At 31.3% G+C, this 16,493-nt stretch overlaps 1 protein-coding gene across 1 annotated transcript; it reads right to left on the minus strand.

Moving 5' to 3' along the window:
- Positions 1-4,179: 4,179 nt before the first annotated feature.
- On the minus strand, positions 4,180-6,039 carry LOC18100610 (E3 ubiquitin-protein ligase PUB22). The gene has a single exon (XM_006381879.3). It carries the CDS (start codon positions 5,629-5,631, stop codon positions 4,390-4,392), a length of 1,242 nt encoding a protein of 413 aa, XP_006381941.1. The 5' UTR covers positions 5,632-6,039; the 3' UTR covers positions 4,180-4,389.
- Positions 6,040-16,493: the final 10,454 nt, after the last annotated feature.

Consider the following 16,493-nt stretch of genomic DNA (forward strand, 5'->3'; position numbering starts at 1 on the left):
AAAAAAAAAAAAAACAAATCAGACAAAAACAAAGCTTAGTCCACAAGGTCCCCAGTGGAGTCGCCATTCTGTCGCGGGTGCGCGACGTCGCGGCGAATATTCCACCTTAAATCTGGGAAGTGTGTATGGTATCTATCTGGCAAATATGGGGAGACAAGAAAATATTGTCTTTTGTTGGTAGAAAATGGAATGGGAGTCGCCACCTAGTATTTTGGTCACTAGGAACCCTAACTGGTCTCAGAGATTGGGTACGGGGACTGGTTGCGTAAAGGGAAGGTATTAGCACCCCAAATACGCCCTACCTAAGGTAAGCTGCATTGTTCATTTGTCTGATAAAATTCAAGGTCTCGTTGTGTTTCCTAGTTGTTGGTCCGTCTATGGTTCAAGAAAAGTCCTCCTCAATAAGGAGGTCCTTATCTTATCGGGTAAAACCTAACCGTTCTAACATCTATATAAAAACTATATTTTTAACATCAGGAATATGTTTTACGTATAAATTCATAATCCCAGATACTAAAAGAAGACAAAAAGATTTTTTTAGAATTTTTGAAATATTGGCCTAGTTCTCATGGCTTTAATAAACTGGTTATTAAAGCCGAAATGCATGTTAATACATATATTGTTTTTGAAATTTCCTTTGTTGTGTGAAAATATGATGTTATAATATTTATATATATATTGGAGAGACTAGGCCGTATGCATGAAAACAAAACATTTTTTCTAAAAACTTGACAAAAACTAGGTATTTTAATACCGGATTTGTATCTTTACAGTATAAAAATACAAACCGATATTGATCAGAATACAGTAATAAAATTACAGAAAATCACATATTTTTTGGAATAATTTTTGAAGAATTTTTGTTCGAACGGGCCAGACCCGGCCCAAAAGGAAACTGGGCCGAAATCAGCCCAAAATGAATTGGGCCTACTTTCTACAGGGCTGGACTCAGCCCAGCCCAAAACCAACATGGCTGGTACTGTTCACGGTACAGTAATCGGGTTACTGTGCAGGTGAACAGTACCTGTTAATTAATTAGCCGGTTACTGTGCACACAGCAACCGGGTAATTATTTTCTGGCTTGCAGAACGTGCACAGTGCACGTTCTGCATGCAAGACGATGAACAGTAAACAGAGATAAGGGTCAGAGGGCTGACCTGTGGTGGCTCTGAAGGCGGTGCTGCTGGTGGTTGCTGACCGGAGGATGGCCGGGAGGGTGGTCGGTGGCTGGGGAGCCCGATGACAGCAGCTGTTCTTTCTTCTTCTTCCCTGTGCAGAGGTGCCCACCTCTGGTTTTTTTTCCTTTTCACGTCTGCTTTTATTCTACTCTCTGTCACTGTCTTTGTTTCATCTCCCTTGTCCCAAAGTCTTCTCTCCTTCTGGTCCGTTTTACTCCAGTTTCTCTCCTCTCTTTCTCCTCTGTTTGCCCCTGTTTTGTCTTCTCCTTCTGTTGCTGATGGTGTTTTCTGCTGTCAACAATGTTCTTCCTTCTCTGCAACGTCTTCGTGGAGGTGCTGGTGGCAGGGCATGACTGCGGCTGCTCCTCCTCCTGGTGTTGTTGCTGCTGCTGGGATGGAGGAGAAAATGAGGTCGGTCTGGGGCTCCGTTGACAGAGAAGGCTGTTTCGGGTGCAGGGAAGAAATGGCCGAGAGAGGGGAATGGCCAGGAGGGGGACTGTTTTTGGGTGCTCTCTCTCTTTCTCGTTCCAAAAACACGCCTCCCCTTTTAGTTTTCCAGCCCCCTCCCGTTCAACAAAACTCTCCTCGTTTTAAACTTCTTCCTCTCTCCGTTTCAAAAAGTTTTTCCCCCCCTTTTTCTGCTGTGTTGGGTTCTATTTATAGAGCAAGTGGGTGTGGCTTTTGCTGTTGCGCATGGGAGCGGGTCTCGCGGCGGCTGGTCGGCCATTGGGTGCTACTGTCGAGGTTCGGCTCCAACGGCATGGAGCGCGGCGGGTAGAGGAACAGTGTCAAAACGACACTGTTCAAATTCTTTTTTTATTATTATTATTATTATTATTATTATTATTATATATTTTTTTTTATTTGTGGGGACCCAAAAATGGGTTACAACAAGTGTGATTCTCAGAAACCGATTGACAAGGGAATGAGAAACCGAATGACAAATCTTCTTGCTTTTCAATTGTTTTTGGACAGAGATGCAGAGAGGAGTTAAATGTGATTTATCAGTGAAGATAGGAAAGTGTTTTCCTTTTGACAAGGAAAGGAAAACACTTTCCTGCGGGTAAAGTAAGTTGTTTTTGTTGACCGGAATTACTTTTCCTTTGACCAAGTTTCCGGATGATTGCCAAACATTGAAAAATAAGGAAAATGAATTCCTGGAATTTGGTTTCCTTGAAACATACAAGGCCTTAACTGTTGTTAGTGTTCTTCTCTTTTATAATAATAATAAAAAATTAAAATCACTGTAAAATATGTTGCAGAGGAATTAATTAATGGTGGGACTCATGCCAATTCTGTGGGTGTCCTTGCACATGAACTAGAGATTGCATTTTATGCCAGAAATCACGTTTCAAGGCATGTATCACACCGCCAAAATCAATTAATTTTGACAATAATTTAAAGTGTTTTATAACATGATACCAATTCATTTATAAATTAATAATTCCTTAATGCTCTATTCAAACACAAGAATCAAGTAAGAGTTACTGTTAAACTCAGGACTGGTTACGCTTGTGCTTCAAAAAAACAAAAGTAAAAAGGATGGTGACTTTCGAGCATTGGAATAAAATTATCAATAAAATTAATTTTAAAAAAATTCTTCTAAAATTTAACTAAGAAATTAGATTTAACCTCAATTTCAATGTGGCATTAACAGGTGCGCTCTTTATTGTTTTATAATAAAATCAACTAAACCAGCATTGACCTCGTGGCTAAATTTTTGAAGAAAAGTAACACGCAATGACCTGAAGCCACCGGATGGGATGGGTCTGAATTCAAAAATGGGCGGCTGCCAGTTGAATGTATTGTACATGATATGGGACCCCCCTGGTCTGAAAAATGCTAGATTTGTCTTAAATATTTAAGACAATCAGGTCTGAAAAAAAAAAAATCCACATTCATTAATTACATGTTCTTACCACTAGATCTGTCTTTATCTCAGGTCAATCACTCTTTTTATCAAACAAGCTTACACTTAATGAATATGGATTATTTCTTTTTCAGATAAATAAATAACATCGAAATTTAAAAGAAGATGCCTCCCACGGTAAATTGAATTGACAGAAGTCTATAGATGGCTGGTTCTTAAAAAATAAATAAAAAACCTAGAATTTGTAAAAGAAGATTTTATCCAAAAACCCATCAAAATATTTTTTATATTTATAAAACCTCAAAACAAAATTTTCATACTAAAAATCCAAAATATAATCTCTCATTTAATGCATTGCTAACAAAATTGGATTTTATATTATAAGATTACATTTGCATGCAATAATAATAAATTAATATTATATGCATAGTTATATTTCATTAATATACGTACATACATAAACATTTTTGGATAAAAATGTTTTTTACAAGAGGATTTATTTATGTAATTACCCCTTCAATTAATTGGATCATCATCATTATTAATTATGCTAAAACAAATAACAAAACACTTGATCGATTTGCAAATAATCCTATATAGAGAATTACACATCATAATCATCAAAGAAAACTTGCAGTACTGAAACTAACATCTCTAGATCACGCTTAAATAGGCATCGATGAGGAAATTTAAGGTGTTAAATTACCTAGCAATTGAACTAAAAGCTTTTATACTCTCGTTCTATCATAATTCACAAGTAAATATAATGGTCAAACACCTAAAATTAATTCTGTTAATGAACAGACATTCTTACTTTTCATGTATTGATGGTTTTTATCATTGTATTGTAATATTTCAGAATTTCATTGACTTAATGGTCTAATGACCAATCAATAAAATTTCTACTAAAATTACGACCTTCATCATCCTCTAAGAGCAATATCAATTTATCAGGAATCAGTATGGACGACACCAGCAAGAAAAAAAAAATGTTATGAAATGTTGATCCATCATTTCGCTAGATGGAATCTTTAAAATGTTTATTGCACTAGATCGTCAAGTTTGGGCAATAAAGGAGAACTAAAAATTAAATTCAGCAACAAAAAGAGCTGGTTATTGGGTCGTGGTGACTTATGAAGATCTAAACCTCGTTAATAATCATTAATTTCCTCGAAATGGAAAGTCCAATTTGCCATGAAACATGCACTGGCTAGTGGACAACACAAATTCGTGCCATTGTATATCTGTTTCTAATATATATTCTCATCAAGAATGAATTATGTACACACAAGAAAGGACAAGAGTAAGCAAAAAGGGAAGTCATGATTCTATCACTATCTCTCAGGCTGGATATGAAGAAAGTAGATTTGCTGGTATGCAACGAGAACTCTTCCAAACTCTCGCATGAATTTTAAGCACCTCTCTGGCCTTGTCTTTGGTCTTGCTTCCGCAATCCACTTGAAGCACCAAACATAGCTTGGCCACGATTCCAATCTGCAACATCTCTTGAAGGACACTGGTTGTTGTCGAGTACTTTGAGATAGACAAGATAATCCTCACTGCCCTCTCACTTGCCACCTGAGAAACCCTAAGTATCTTCTTTGAAACAACTGCTAGGCCTGCACCATGTCCTAACAATTCAGCTCTCCCTTCTGCACATTGGCATAGCAAGTCCAACACCATTAGCACCATCTCACAGGTTCTTCTCTCTGATGAATCAAGTAGAAGATCAATCAAAACCGAGACTGCCTTAGCTTCAATGGCTTTGATTCTGTTTCTTCCCCATGGGCAAAGATTGATTAGTAGTTGTAATGAAGCATTTGAGGCTTTGTGAGATATTTGATCACGTAAAACTTGAACTATTTCGGAGAAGAGTTCATGTTTCAAACTGATGAGTTTCAGCGGATCAGCAACTTCAAGCATTGATTTCAACAACAAGACAGCATAAGCTCGAGACTCGTAGTTTCCACCTTGCATAACTTTCGTTAAGGTCTCAATGATCAATTCACCATTTATTCCCATAATAAGATTCTTTAGACCGGATTCGGATATTTCTAGACCATAGAGGATACTCAAGGCCTCATCACCTGGTCTTGCTATCTCAAACCCATCATCTGAAGTTTCTTCAAATGATAAAGAATTGAAGTTATTCACCACCGAGACCAAGAACTCCACAGCACCTGCAGCCTCCATGCATCTTTTGTTTGTTTCGTTCTCGTTAGCAATTGAACGTAGCTTCCTTATACACTTAACCTGTTGCTGTGGTGACTTAGCATCATTGAGAAGCTTGGCAACCTGTGTTTTGTTGATTGGAGGCTTTGGAGTTGGGATTCTTTCAATACCGTAAGAAGCATTGAGAGTGCACCAAGACTGGATCAACCTCCTAAGAGTGTGGTTTGGTGTCACCTCGCAACCTGATATCACAAGTTTTGTAATTGGACATGTATCATTCTTGCCTGAAAACAACCATTTTTCGATGCTCTCGCGATCATAAGTTATCCCGGTTGGGACTATAACCGGGTCTTTCATGATCTGGAGAGAAATAGGGCAGAGAAAAAATGAAGGGACTTCAATATCTTCCATTTTATAGGAAATATATAAACGTAGAAGATCTTAAAATATAACACTAGGAACCAGCACTTAAGCTAAAACAAGATCAAGAAAGTAGCGGATTCAAGAAAATAAATCACAAATGAGATATGAAAGTAGAGGTTAATCGACAAGTAGATGAAAGTAGATTAAATAGCCAAGAATTGAAGGATTTAGAGAATTTTGATTTGAGAGTAGGTTCTGAGGAGTTGTATGGATTGGTTTGATTTGGAGAGAAGATGAGGGGTTGGGGTTATATACGAGAAGGGTTGAATATTGAGAGGTGTTCAAGATTTACAAAGTCAAAAACACGGAAGATTAGCATTGAGATGGAGAGAAGCAATTGGTTTTGACTTTTCTGAGCAATTGAAAGGCTCAAGAATGACAAACTTTACTAAGTCTATGGATGTGCAGCGGTATTGCGGCTTACATCCTTGAGATTAAGGTAAAGGATAAATGCCACTCCCTTTTGACTTTCTCTCTCTAGAACTTTTCCCCCTGGCCCTTGCATTGATGTTTTCTCTGTCTACCCCGTGTTTCTTATGCGTTGTGGTGCATGAATATTGAATAGGTGCCGACAAAAAGGCCATGGTGGGTTCCTGCAGCCTTCCGCCCCTCTCTTCACTCCATGGCTCTACTTCTAGCTCTACTCATAAATCAATCATAACTAAATCTAAATTAACCTTTTATGTTATATATCTTCACATCACATCATTCTATATGTTGAGATTTGTGTTCTGTTTGTGTGTTTTTATGCATGAAAGGTGTTTTATCATTTAATTAGAAATTAATTTTACAAAATATAAAACAAAATGAAGTGGAAAAAAAAGAAACAAAGACCTTTTCATTTTCACGTAGAAAAATATCAATTTAGTAATGGCAGGCGCGCGAGCCCATCGATCCTCGCAGGCCTTAGACCTTTTAATTAGCTTCTTCTTCTCCTTTAAATAATTATGACATGGCTTGTAAAAGCTTTAATTAATTCATGACGGTTGAGGTTGATTAATCATGTCTATCACTAGGATTTATAAACATTCAAAGTACGTAAGAGAAGAAATTAAAGGGACAGCATGCATATAAACGACGTTCATTAGCAATCTACCTACCACGAAAATTTCACAAATATTGAAGGAGAAAATATATGAACGTACATATGCAACTAATTAATAAAGTTTTAAGTATTAATGGGTATTCAGTTGACTTTGTTTTATATTCAACCCAAAGTTTTATTCAATACCGTATTTCACGTGGTAGAAAATTTAATAATTTCACTTTCATACAGTTGTGTTGTGGGGTGACAGGTCGGCTATGGATATATTTCACGTGGTTTTGTCCAAGTGGAGTCAGCAGTGATGGAAGTGGCCGCCACGTCGAACAGCGCCAAGTGGAGTCAGCAGTGATGGAAGTGGCTGGCTTTATATCCCTATATTTGAAATTTCTTAATACTACAAGACGACAAAGAAAGCAATTTCAAGGTGGAGATTGGAGATGGATGGCAGTTGGCTTCAACTTGGAGCCATCTTCTTGGAAGTGTTGGCCGTGGGAATTTAGCGTAGACTCCGTTGAGAAGTCTAATTTATTACCTTTGTTGCTTGCCGTATGTGGCGGCCGCTGCTAAAAAAAAACATGCTACAGAGAAGATGCCATATCCTGGGGCAGTATTGCAATTTTGCGTTCTTGGGTTGTTAGGAGTGAAAACCAATCCATGATGTGAATAAAGGGAGAAAATATATAGATGAAAACAAAGGATTTACCTTTGAACTATTTTAATGGTGATTAATAATGAGGTAGTCAATTCAATAGTGTTATTCACACGTTGCCATGACTTACGTCCACCCCTCCCTCGCCTCTTTTTTTTAAAAAGAAAAAAAGCTCTTGGCCCAGTGATAAATTCCTTTTAGCCTTAACTAGCTATTAAAATTTGGATTTCTTACTTGAAAGTTTCAAGTTTAAACCTTAAAAAGAGCAAGTTAGAAATTAAAGATGAAAACACCTATCCTATTATTAACCAAAACACTAAAACAATTAGGGTTTTTTTTAATAGTATTTCATTGTTCTTGTGAATAATGAGGCATTTTTTCTTTTTTTTTATCCTTTTATTTTTTTAATTCCATCCTCATATTTCTTTTTTTAATTTGATCCTTTTGTGGCCTAATTACATGAAATAAAGCTTAAAATTATAGTAGAAAGACAAAATTAAAAGATAGAGGACCACAATGTAAAACACAAAGAAAATGCATGACCAGTCTCAAAGTTTTTAAAATCTTATTTTAGAACTAAAGTTTATTTTGTTAATTTCTCAGTCTCTATGTTTAAGAGATAAAAGAGAAAGTCATTGGAAAATAATGAATGAGAGAGAAAGTTATTAGTGAACCACATTTTGACAACCAAAATGAACAATCTTGGAGTCAAAGAATTCTATTTGATTAGAGGAGTGCGATGATAATTGCTTTTTTCTTATAAACATGACAAAAAAAAATTAGATTGGAATCTATTTAGATTTTTTTAAAATTTTGTTGATTTTTATTTGAAGTGATTTTGGTATGTTTTGGGTTTGGTAAGTGGTTTATCGAGGTATTTTTTTGTTTGTACGAGAAATATGAGCTTTTCATTTAAGTGTTTTATTAGAATTAATATTTTTTTCATAATTTATTAATTCATATTTATTTTTTAATTTTTTTATTAAGTGTAAATTTCATCTTTGCATTTTTCAATTAAAACAAATCATGATACAATAAAATACATTCATGACATTGATAAATTTTTCTACTACGCTAAAAATTAATTTAAAATCCTACTCACAATGTAAACAACATGCTATATGAAATATTATGTTTGTATTTTTTATTTTTTTAAAAAAAATATCATGATATTTTAAAATATGTCTACACTATTAATACATTCTTCTATCACATAATTTTATTTGCGGCATGGCATAAGTGATAAAAACTAGTATAACCAAAACTCAACCTTGTTACAATAATTTTATCTGAATCAAGAAATTTTTTTATTTTTACACCTCTTATATTAACATCTAATATCGTCTCTATTAATATTTTTCGGAATAGATAGTGCATGATTAATAAAACTCTTAACCCTATTACAATAATCCATCTCACGTAACATTTCGAGTGAATTAACTTGATACATATAAGAATGATCATCCATTACTTATATAAAATCTATATAAAATATTCATGAAAACATGAATTAATTAATAATATGAACTTAATAAATTATTGGTACTTAACTAATTAGCTATTATTGGTTTAACTCAAACTTATTCAATTTGTTTTAATATCACCCTTAAATCATTATCATTGTTCTCTAAACATTCAAATTCCTCCAAATTTATCAAAATTTTCAACTTAACAATAAAATTGATTAAATGTGAAACGTACCCATTAAATAAGTCATTATTTATTTCATTATAAAACACATAAATTATAAAATCAAACTCAATTTCATCAAATGACAAACAAATATAATTTTTTTAAATCTCAAACAAACCCTAACATGTACAAATCATACATTCATACAACAAATATCTATAAAAAAACTATAAAGAAGTAAACACATAAACAAATTACATATAAAACATAAAAATGCCAAAAAATAACATTTTAAAAATGGGTTACAATAAAAAAAAAAATAGATATTTTTGCTTACTTGATGTGAAGAATCTTAAAAAAAATTAAAGTAGAATAGAGATATTGACAATCTAAGTATTGGTGTGGCCACATTTATAAAGGGAACAAAGGTACTATATGCTATTTTTTGCATAATAAAAAGGAAAAAAAAAAAAAAATGAGGAAGGGGAGATGAGGGTTGTCTTTCATATTATAACTTAAATATTACCAAAAGATTCACCGATGAGTATTAGCGACAAATATATTTTATCGGTATTTCTTTTATCATAATGACATGTCATTTTTTTTATTCCTTGATTTCCAATTATAATTCCCTAAGTGTTCACTAACAAAAATTTTATGTTAATGAATACCAAGGAAAATAGGGATGTCATGATCTGCCGGTAAATGTCACTTTAATTTACCGATGATAAATTTTCATTTGGTATTCCCCTTTGTATTTGAAATTTTTCTGGTAGTGGAAATGAATAATAATTAAAAAAAAAAGATGATGGTGAAAGTGCGGCAAGGTATGGCTATAACCAAGGTTATCAATCCTGTTTTGGTTGGTGCATGTTCTTTTTTTTTTTTTTTCCAATTGGATCGGTATGTTTTGGTTTTAGAACATTTCGGCGTGCCGTTTCACGGGTTGTGATGTTTAATATATATAATTCAAAATATTAATTCAACAAATATAATTTCAATTCAAATCATAAGATAAACTAACTTGAAATTATGCAATTTAAATTTCAAATATGAGTAAAAAAAAAATGAAAGTTGAACCGATATGATCCAATTGCATAATACTATTTGGCCAGAACAAAATGACTAGAATGGAATTGGAATGTTCCGGTTGTAATTGGGGTGGAATTTTCAAAACATGTCAAGATTCCGAATGAAATGAACTGTTCCAGTTTGTTTTATTTTTTAAACTGAAATGAGATATACGAGTCATTACGAACCGAATGAAACAAAATTGATAACCTTAGTCGTAACAATTTTAATTATGGTAACGAAAGAGTTGTCATTAAGATATTTTATCAAAGGGGTGATAATGACAATAATAGAATTGATTATATTGATTAAGATGATGGTTTAGGCGATAACTAAAATGGAAGTGGTAATACTTAAACTATTAATCATATGAAATAAAATATGAATTCTAAAAATTTAAATGCCACCTGTGGTGGTGAGATTGAATAGACTAAAATCTTTAATCTATTCATTTAAACGTTTCACGAAACATAAATTTAATTAGGAAGCGAAAAAAAAAATTAGAAGGAAAATCACTATAGCATGATTGAAAAACAAAGTAGAGAAAGAATGAATTAAAAGCTTTAAAAAAACCTGCAGCCAGAGGTACTGCAATATATTGGGTATTTTTCTATCTTTATTTCTTATATATAAAATCTGTATTTGATAATGTAGTGTTTTATGTTTTTTTTAATTAAAAATATATTATAATATGTTTTATAATTTATTTTTATATTTTTAATATTAACATACCAAAATTATAAAAAAAAATTGAAAAAAAAAATTATTTTAATATTTTTTTTTACAAAAATATTATTTTAATATTTTTTTTTACAAAAATACAATTTAAAAATATTTTAAAAAACAATTCTCACATCATCATATAATCACTTTAATTTTATTTTTTAAATGTACATAAACGTCCCTTTCCTCTAAGCTAGGCAGGTTGTCTAAATGTTAACAACCCATTTTCATTGCTATAATTTGTTAGGTAGTATTTGGTATTATAATAATGATTGTTTTTAAAATATTTTTTATTTAAAAATATATTAAAATAATATATATTTTTTATTTTTTAAAATTTATTTTTAACAACATGTTAAAATAATTTAAAAATACAAAAAATTAATTTTAAATAAAATAAATTCAAATTTTAGCAAACATGCGCTAGCGTAGCAAAAAGATGCCTTAATATAATACTTGTTATACTTTTACCTCAATTGATCACATCATCAATTGTTATTATATTATTATTATTATCAGCAGCTGTGGTTTTGGGCCTAACAAATGTTCTGCTTCATCTAAATTAAATCACGTGATCATAGGTAATTACAACATGAACTCCACGTGATGTATTAACATGTGTACGTAATTCTCAATAGCTTTTTAGATGAGTTGGGTGCGAAAACATTTCCCTTTGTTTTTTCTATTGTTGGATTCTAACTGATATCAGATCGTTTTCTGATGGAAAAGAAATAATCAGATTGTGTGCAAATCACTGATGATCACTCAGCAGGTGGTGGGCCCTTCCAATTTAGAACAGCCTCCATTATTTGTCATGATTTGAAGAGCTCTTTTTCTTTTTTTGAATTTGGGACAGTAAAAAAATAACATAATTAAAAAAATATTTAAGAAAATATTACAATATGACAAACCATATATAAAATCTGAAATTTAGAAATAATATGTGACTTGCCAAAAAGAGAAATAGTCATAACAGTTTTTTTATCTTCTCAACTCCTTAAAAAAAAAAAAAAAAATCAACCTAACAATTCGCAATTCATAAACATAATTTACAATTCATCTCTTAATCACAATTAAAAAATCATCACATTTCACAATTCATCTAAATTAACAATTTATAATTAAACACAATAAAAATTCACATAATACTTTTTTAAATTTAAAGTAAACTCAGAATTTTTATAACATTAAATCATATAATCTAATTACTTCTAAAAATTACCCCAACTCGTGGATGAGCCTAGAACGCTTGTGTACGAGCCTACACCACCCTAACTCGTCCAACTCGAGAAAAAGGTATGTAGCGCTTATGAAGGGGTCAACACCGAAATTACCATAACTAGTAAACAAGTCTAGAATGCTTGTGGAGGATACTGAAATGCTTATTGATGGACCTGCCTCCCTATATGCATGTCCTCGTTCATGATAATCGATATCATCATCCACTAAGGCTGTTTCGAGACGTATTATTGAAAAAACATCATCTTAAATAGTTGTTTAGATCAATTGCCGGATGTTGCTCCATAAATATCCGATCTCTATTGCCATACTAAAGATCTAGGTAAGTTGTATGACTCACCAACCAATTCCCTTCCCACTTACCATGATGATTTATGCTATACAACTTATCACCAATATCAACATAATCCTACATGTGCTAAGACGGGCCGAACTGCAGCATTACCCAATCAAGGCAAAACATCTCAAGGATATCAAAGCAATGCAACATACCTGTGCTAACCACAAATCATCTCTATCCTAACACATCAGTGAAACTCTTAATATCAAATCATCGATGTCATAACCCATTTTTTACCTTAAAATTTTTTATGTGCTTTCAAAAATTATATTTTTGGTATAATTTCATTTTTATATTTAATTTAATTTTTATCATGATGATAATAAAAAGAAAAGAAAAAAAATGTTTAGGGAGTGAAACAAGAAGAAAGAAAAACAATGGATTTAGGTAATTAGAGACTAAAACTAATAATGAGAGATTACGCAAATGAGAAAAATAAATAAATAGGAGCAAGCAAAATAATTTTTTTTATGAAAAAGATCCTACACATTAAGAAGAGGAAATTTAATTAATTAGAAATCCATGGTCAATAAGAAAACAATATAATTACTTAACATTATTTTTCCAGTTTAGTTTTTTTTATTTTGCAAACATTATAAATTGGAGACATTCAAAGAAAGACATGCTGCACACATAGAGATTTAAAGGATATGCTCTTACAAAATAAACTAGCGAAAAACCTAGCACAAGGAAGAAGAAAAACAAGAGGAAAAAAAAAATACACAATAGTCCAATTTGTCTAGCAGCAGAAGCCACTTCTCGATGTTAGATCTCTTAGCACAATGGGAGGTGGTCGGCACCTCTCACATTAATAGAAAGAAATAAGAGTCTTGCATATAAGGGAGTGGTTTGCTCACCTTTTTGGGCTAGTAGCACATGGAACGACACTCTAAAAGTAAATCTTTCAGTATGAGCATGCATCCCACGCGACGAGTTATTTTGTTTTTTTTTCTCTTTAGTATTTTTTCTCCCATTCCATCCATGTTCATTGCTCCTAAAGGTCAATTTAATTACATGTATAATATATTTATTGTACAAATAATTGTTTCTATTTGTTTTTATTAATCTTTGAATAGAAAATGAATGTTGATGTTGATGTTGTTTTGTATAAATTAACGATGTGTTCATGATTTTCTTTTCGTGTTTTTTTTATGCTCGTTTATATCAATTAAGTTAGGTGGGATACTTGTGCTTATTTATAATGGATATGCATGGTAAAATAATTAGTTTATGGTGGGTTAATATATATTAGATAATTAAAGGAAACAATTCAAAACTCAAGTCTATATTAATTATTATTTACAATCTTGCACCTAAAAAAAAAAAAGTGAGTTAGGTTTCATTGTCAAGCTAAAATCCCAAATCATTATCCTATAAATTTTTACCTCTAATAAACATATCTATTTAGTTTAAGTGAAATACTAACATGTATGTGTGACAAGTATTTTTATTATAAAATCAAATAACAATGCAGTTTATCTTAAATAAGATATTTTAGGGTAATTTTCATCTTCTCTTAAGCATAACCAATCCTTTATCCAAAAATCTTTGAAGATCAATTAAGGTTTCTAGTAACCATAAAACTAGGTGGTGACTTTTTTTCTTGTTTTTACCGCTCCATTATGACAAAATGATTACTCTACTAGAGATTTAGGGCTAAGTTTTGAATGTTTGATTTTGTAATAATATGCTTGACATGTTTTGTATGTATTTTATGCTTGATTGCCTAAACTAATTAATATGTGTTTATTATTTCTTATTTGCATGTTCTATGTTCTTATATATATATTTTTGACTATATGATTTTTTATGTTGTATTTCATACATCACTCATCTTTATTATTCTCATGAATCATTCTTTGAATTGGATATGATCTATACTCATGCCTTTATTATATGACACTTTGTTTTACACACATTTCACCTAAGTTTATTTTATAAGTTTTATCTTATTTATTAAATAGGTTAATTTTGATCACTAAGTACAAATTTTTATTTTTATAAATAAATTATACAAATATAGCTTATTGATCTAAACTTTACGAGGAAAAAATTCAAAGATAAATTATAATAATATTTTTAAAGATTATAAAATTATAAAAATAAATTCAAAATGTTTTATTCAAAATATTACCATTGTTTAAAAAAAAGTAAACTAAAAAATTTAAAATATGAGGAAGATTGTATTAAGTAATAATTAAATTAAAACAAATTGATAAAAAAGAGCTAGACTCTGCTATGATAGGCTAGTCCAACTTGCTTGGTTCAAATATATATTTTTTTTAAAAAGAGATGACGATGTGTCATTCAATTTAGTGTTTTCTTTTAAAAACATTAATGGATGACATGTTATCTGTCATGTAGGAGCCCAAAACAAATTCATTTTTGGATTACATTCAATGACTGAAAAATCAATATATGAGTTTTTTAACCCCAATAATCCATTTTAGAATCATTTTTACTTGAAAACACTTTAAAAATATTATAGGAACCCCAACCCAACCCATAGGAACCCGATAAACCCAACCCTCTCATCTAAAATACAAAAATTAAACGAATAAAAAAAAATTAAAGGCCCTAATCTACTTTCTGTTAACATGGCTAAAGGGCAACACCAACTTCATTGAACTCTCTTCGCAAAGACAATCTTATTAATGCTAAGATTAATCTTTTTTATTTATTTATTATTATTAGAATGTGGTCTCCCAAATGGTTTATATCTCATCTTCCTTTTTGGTGACTTTCTCTTCCCTCTCGAAACATCTAGGAACTGAAATGTAATAAGAATGAATTTAGAATTGAAATGAAAAAAAATCTAAAACAATAAGGATCTAGTAGTGCATACATTGAACTTTCAGGGATTAAATAGAACTTTGTTTTTCCTTTCAAACAGTGACAATGAAAAAACCACATGATTTTTTATTTGTGTTGATTTTGATCCTTGTTCTTTCAATTATTTTTTAACTATAACCTACAATTTTATTTTGTAGTATCAATCTTTAATTTAACATTCAAACTATAATTTTATTTTGTAAGATCAATCTTTAATTTAATGCTCAAATACTTTGTGTGTGTGTCTATATATATATATATATGAGAGTACGCAAAGTAAAAAAAATTACTATATATAAAACCATGCTAATATATCATGCGAGGATAAAATTATAAAAAAATATGTTTTATAATGTAATTTAAAAAAACAGGGAAAAAAAAGAGAAAATAGTTGAGTGAACAGGAAAGTGTGTTTTGGTGAATAATCTGCACACACCATTTTTCTTTTTTAGTTTATAGTATAATGCAATGGTGTTTTTTTTCAAACACTTCATATAATTTTAATTTTTTTACTGATGAGCTTAATTAGTCTTACAGTGTGAAATTTAATTGGATGAGTGTTGCCTAGTTTGGTATGAGCTTAATTAGTCGATATATAGAAAATTAAAAAATCGACGGCAAGCAACCACCATATCCATATTTCTTCAATGGGTGTGGAACTCATTCTATAATACAAGTGAGAGCCCATTAAGAAAACGCACCAAACACAGTCACAGTCTTTAATGGCCCAATCTTCAACCCATACAATTGTTTTTTTCTTCTTTTCTTTAGTTAGCTAAAGGTTTAAATACATATCAATCACCAAATTTGGGAGCAAGTAGAGAACTCAAGCAGCCAATGATCCCAGATTAAATGATAATTTTAGCTTCAACATCAGTAGTAAAATTTTATGTGTATTGATGCGAAATGCTCATTGTCGAATATAAAAAGAAGTTGTTTTTAGGGGGTGTTTGTTTCTCGGAAAGTGGTTTCTGGAAAACCAGTTTCTAAAATTTCCTATGTTTGTTTGCCATTAGAAAAGTTAGTCAACGAAAAACACTTTCCGGTCAATGAAAAACACTTTCCAGTCAAAGGAAAATTTAGCTTGCTTTCAAGGAAAGTGTTTTCCTTTTATTTTGGGCGGAAAACACTTTCTGGAAGTTGTAAAAAATTTAGAAATATCATATTATTTGCTGATTATATCAAATTTGGTCCTCAAACTTTTGATTGCTAAATATATTTTGTTTTGAATATTTGTTTTTCAATTTCATCCCTTATAATTTAATTTTTATATTAAGTCTGGTCCTCATTTTTATAATTGTTATTTGCTTTTTCCTTAT

Source organism: Populus trichocarpa, chromosome 6 (assembly GCF_000002775.5).
Source record: "Populus trichocarpa isolate Nisqually-1 chromosome 6, P.trichocarpa_v4.1, whole genome shotgun sequence".
Classification (NCBI taxonomy): Eukaryota; Viridiplantae; Streptophyta; class Magnoliopsida; order Malpighiales; family Salicaceae; genus Populus; species Populus trichocarpa.

Excerpts from the sequence above, each read along its gene's own strand:
- LOC18100610 (XM_006381879.3), bottom strand. The coding sequence starts at position 5,631 with ATGGAAGATATTGAAGTCCCTTCATTTTTTCTCTGCCCTATTTCTCTC.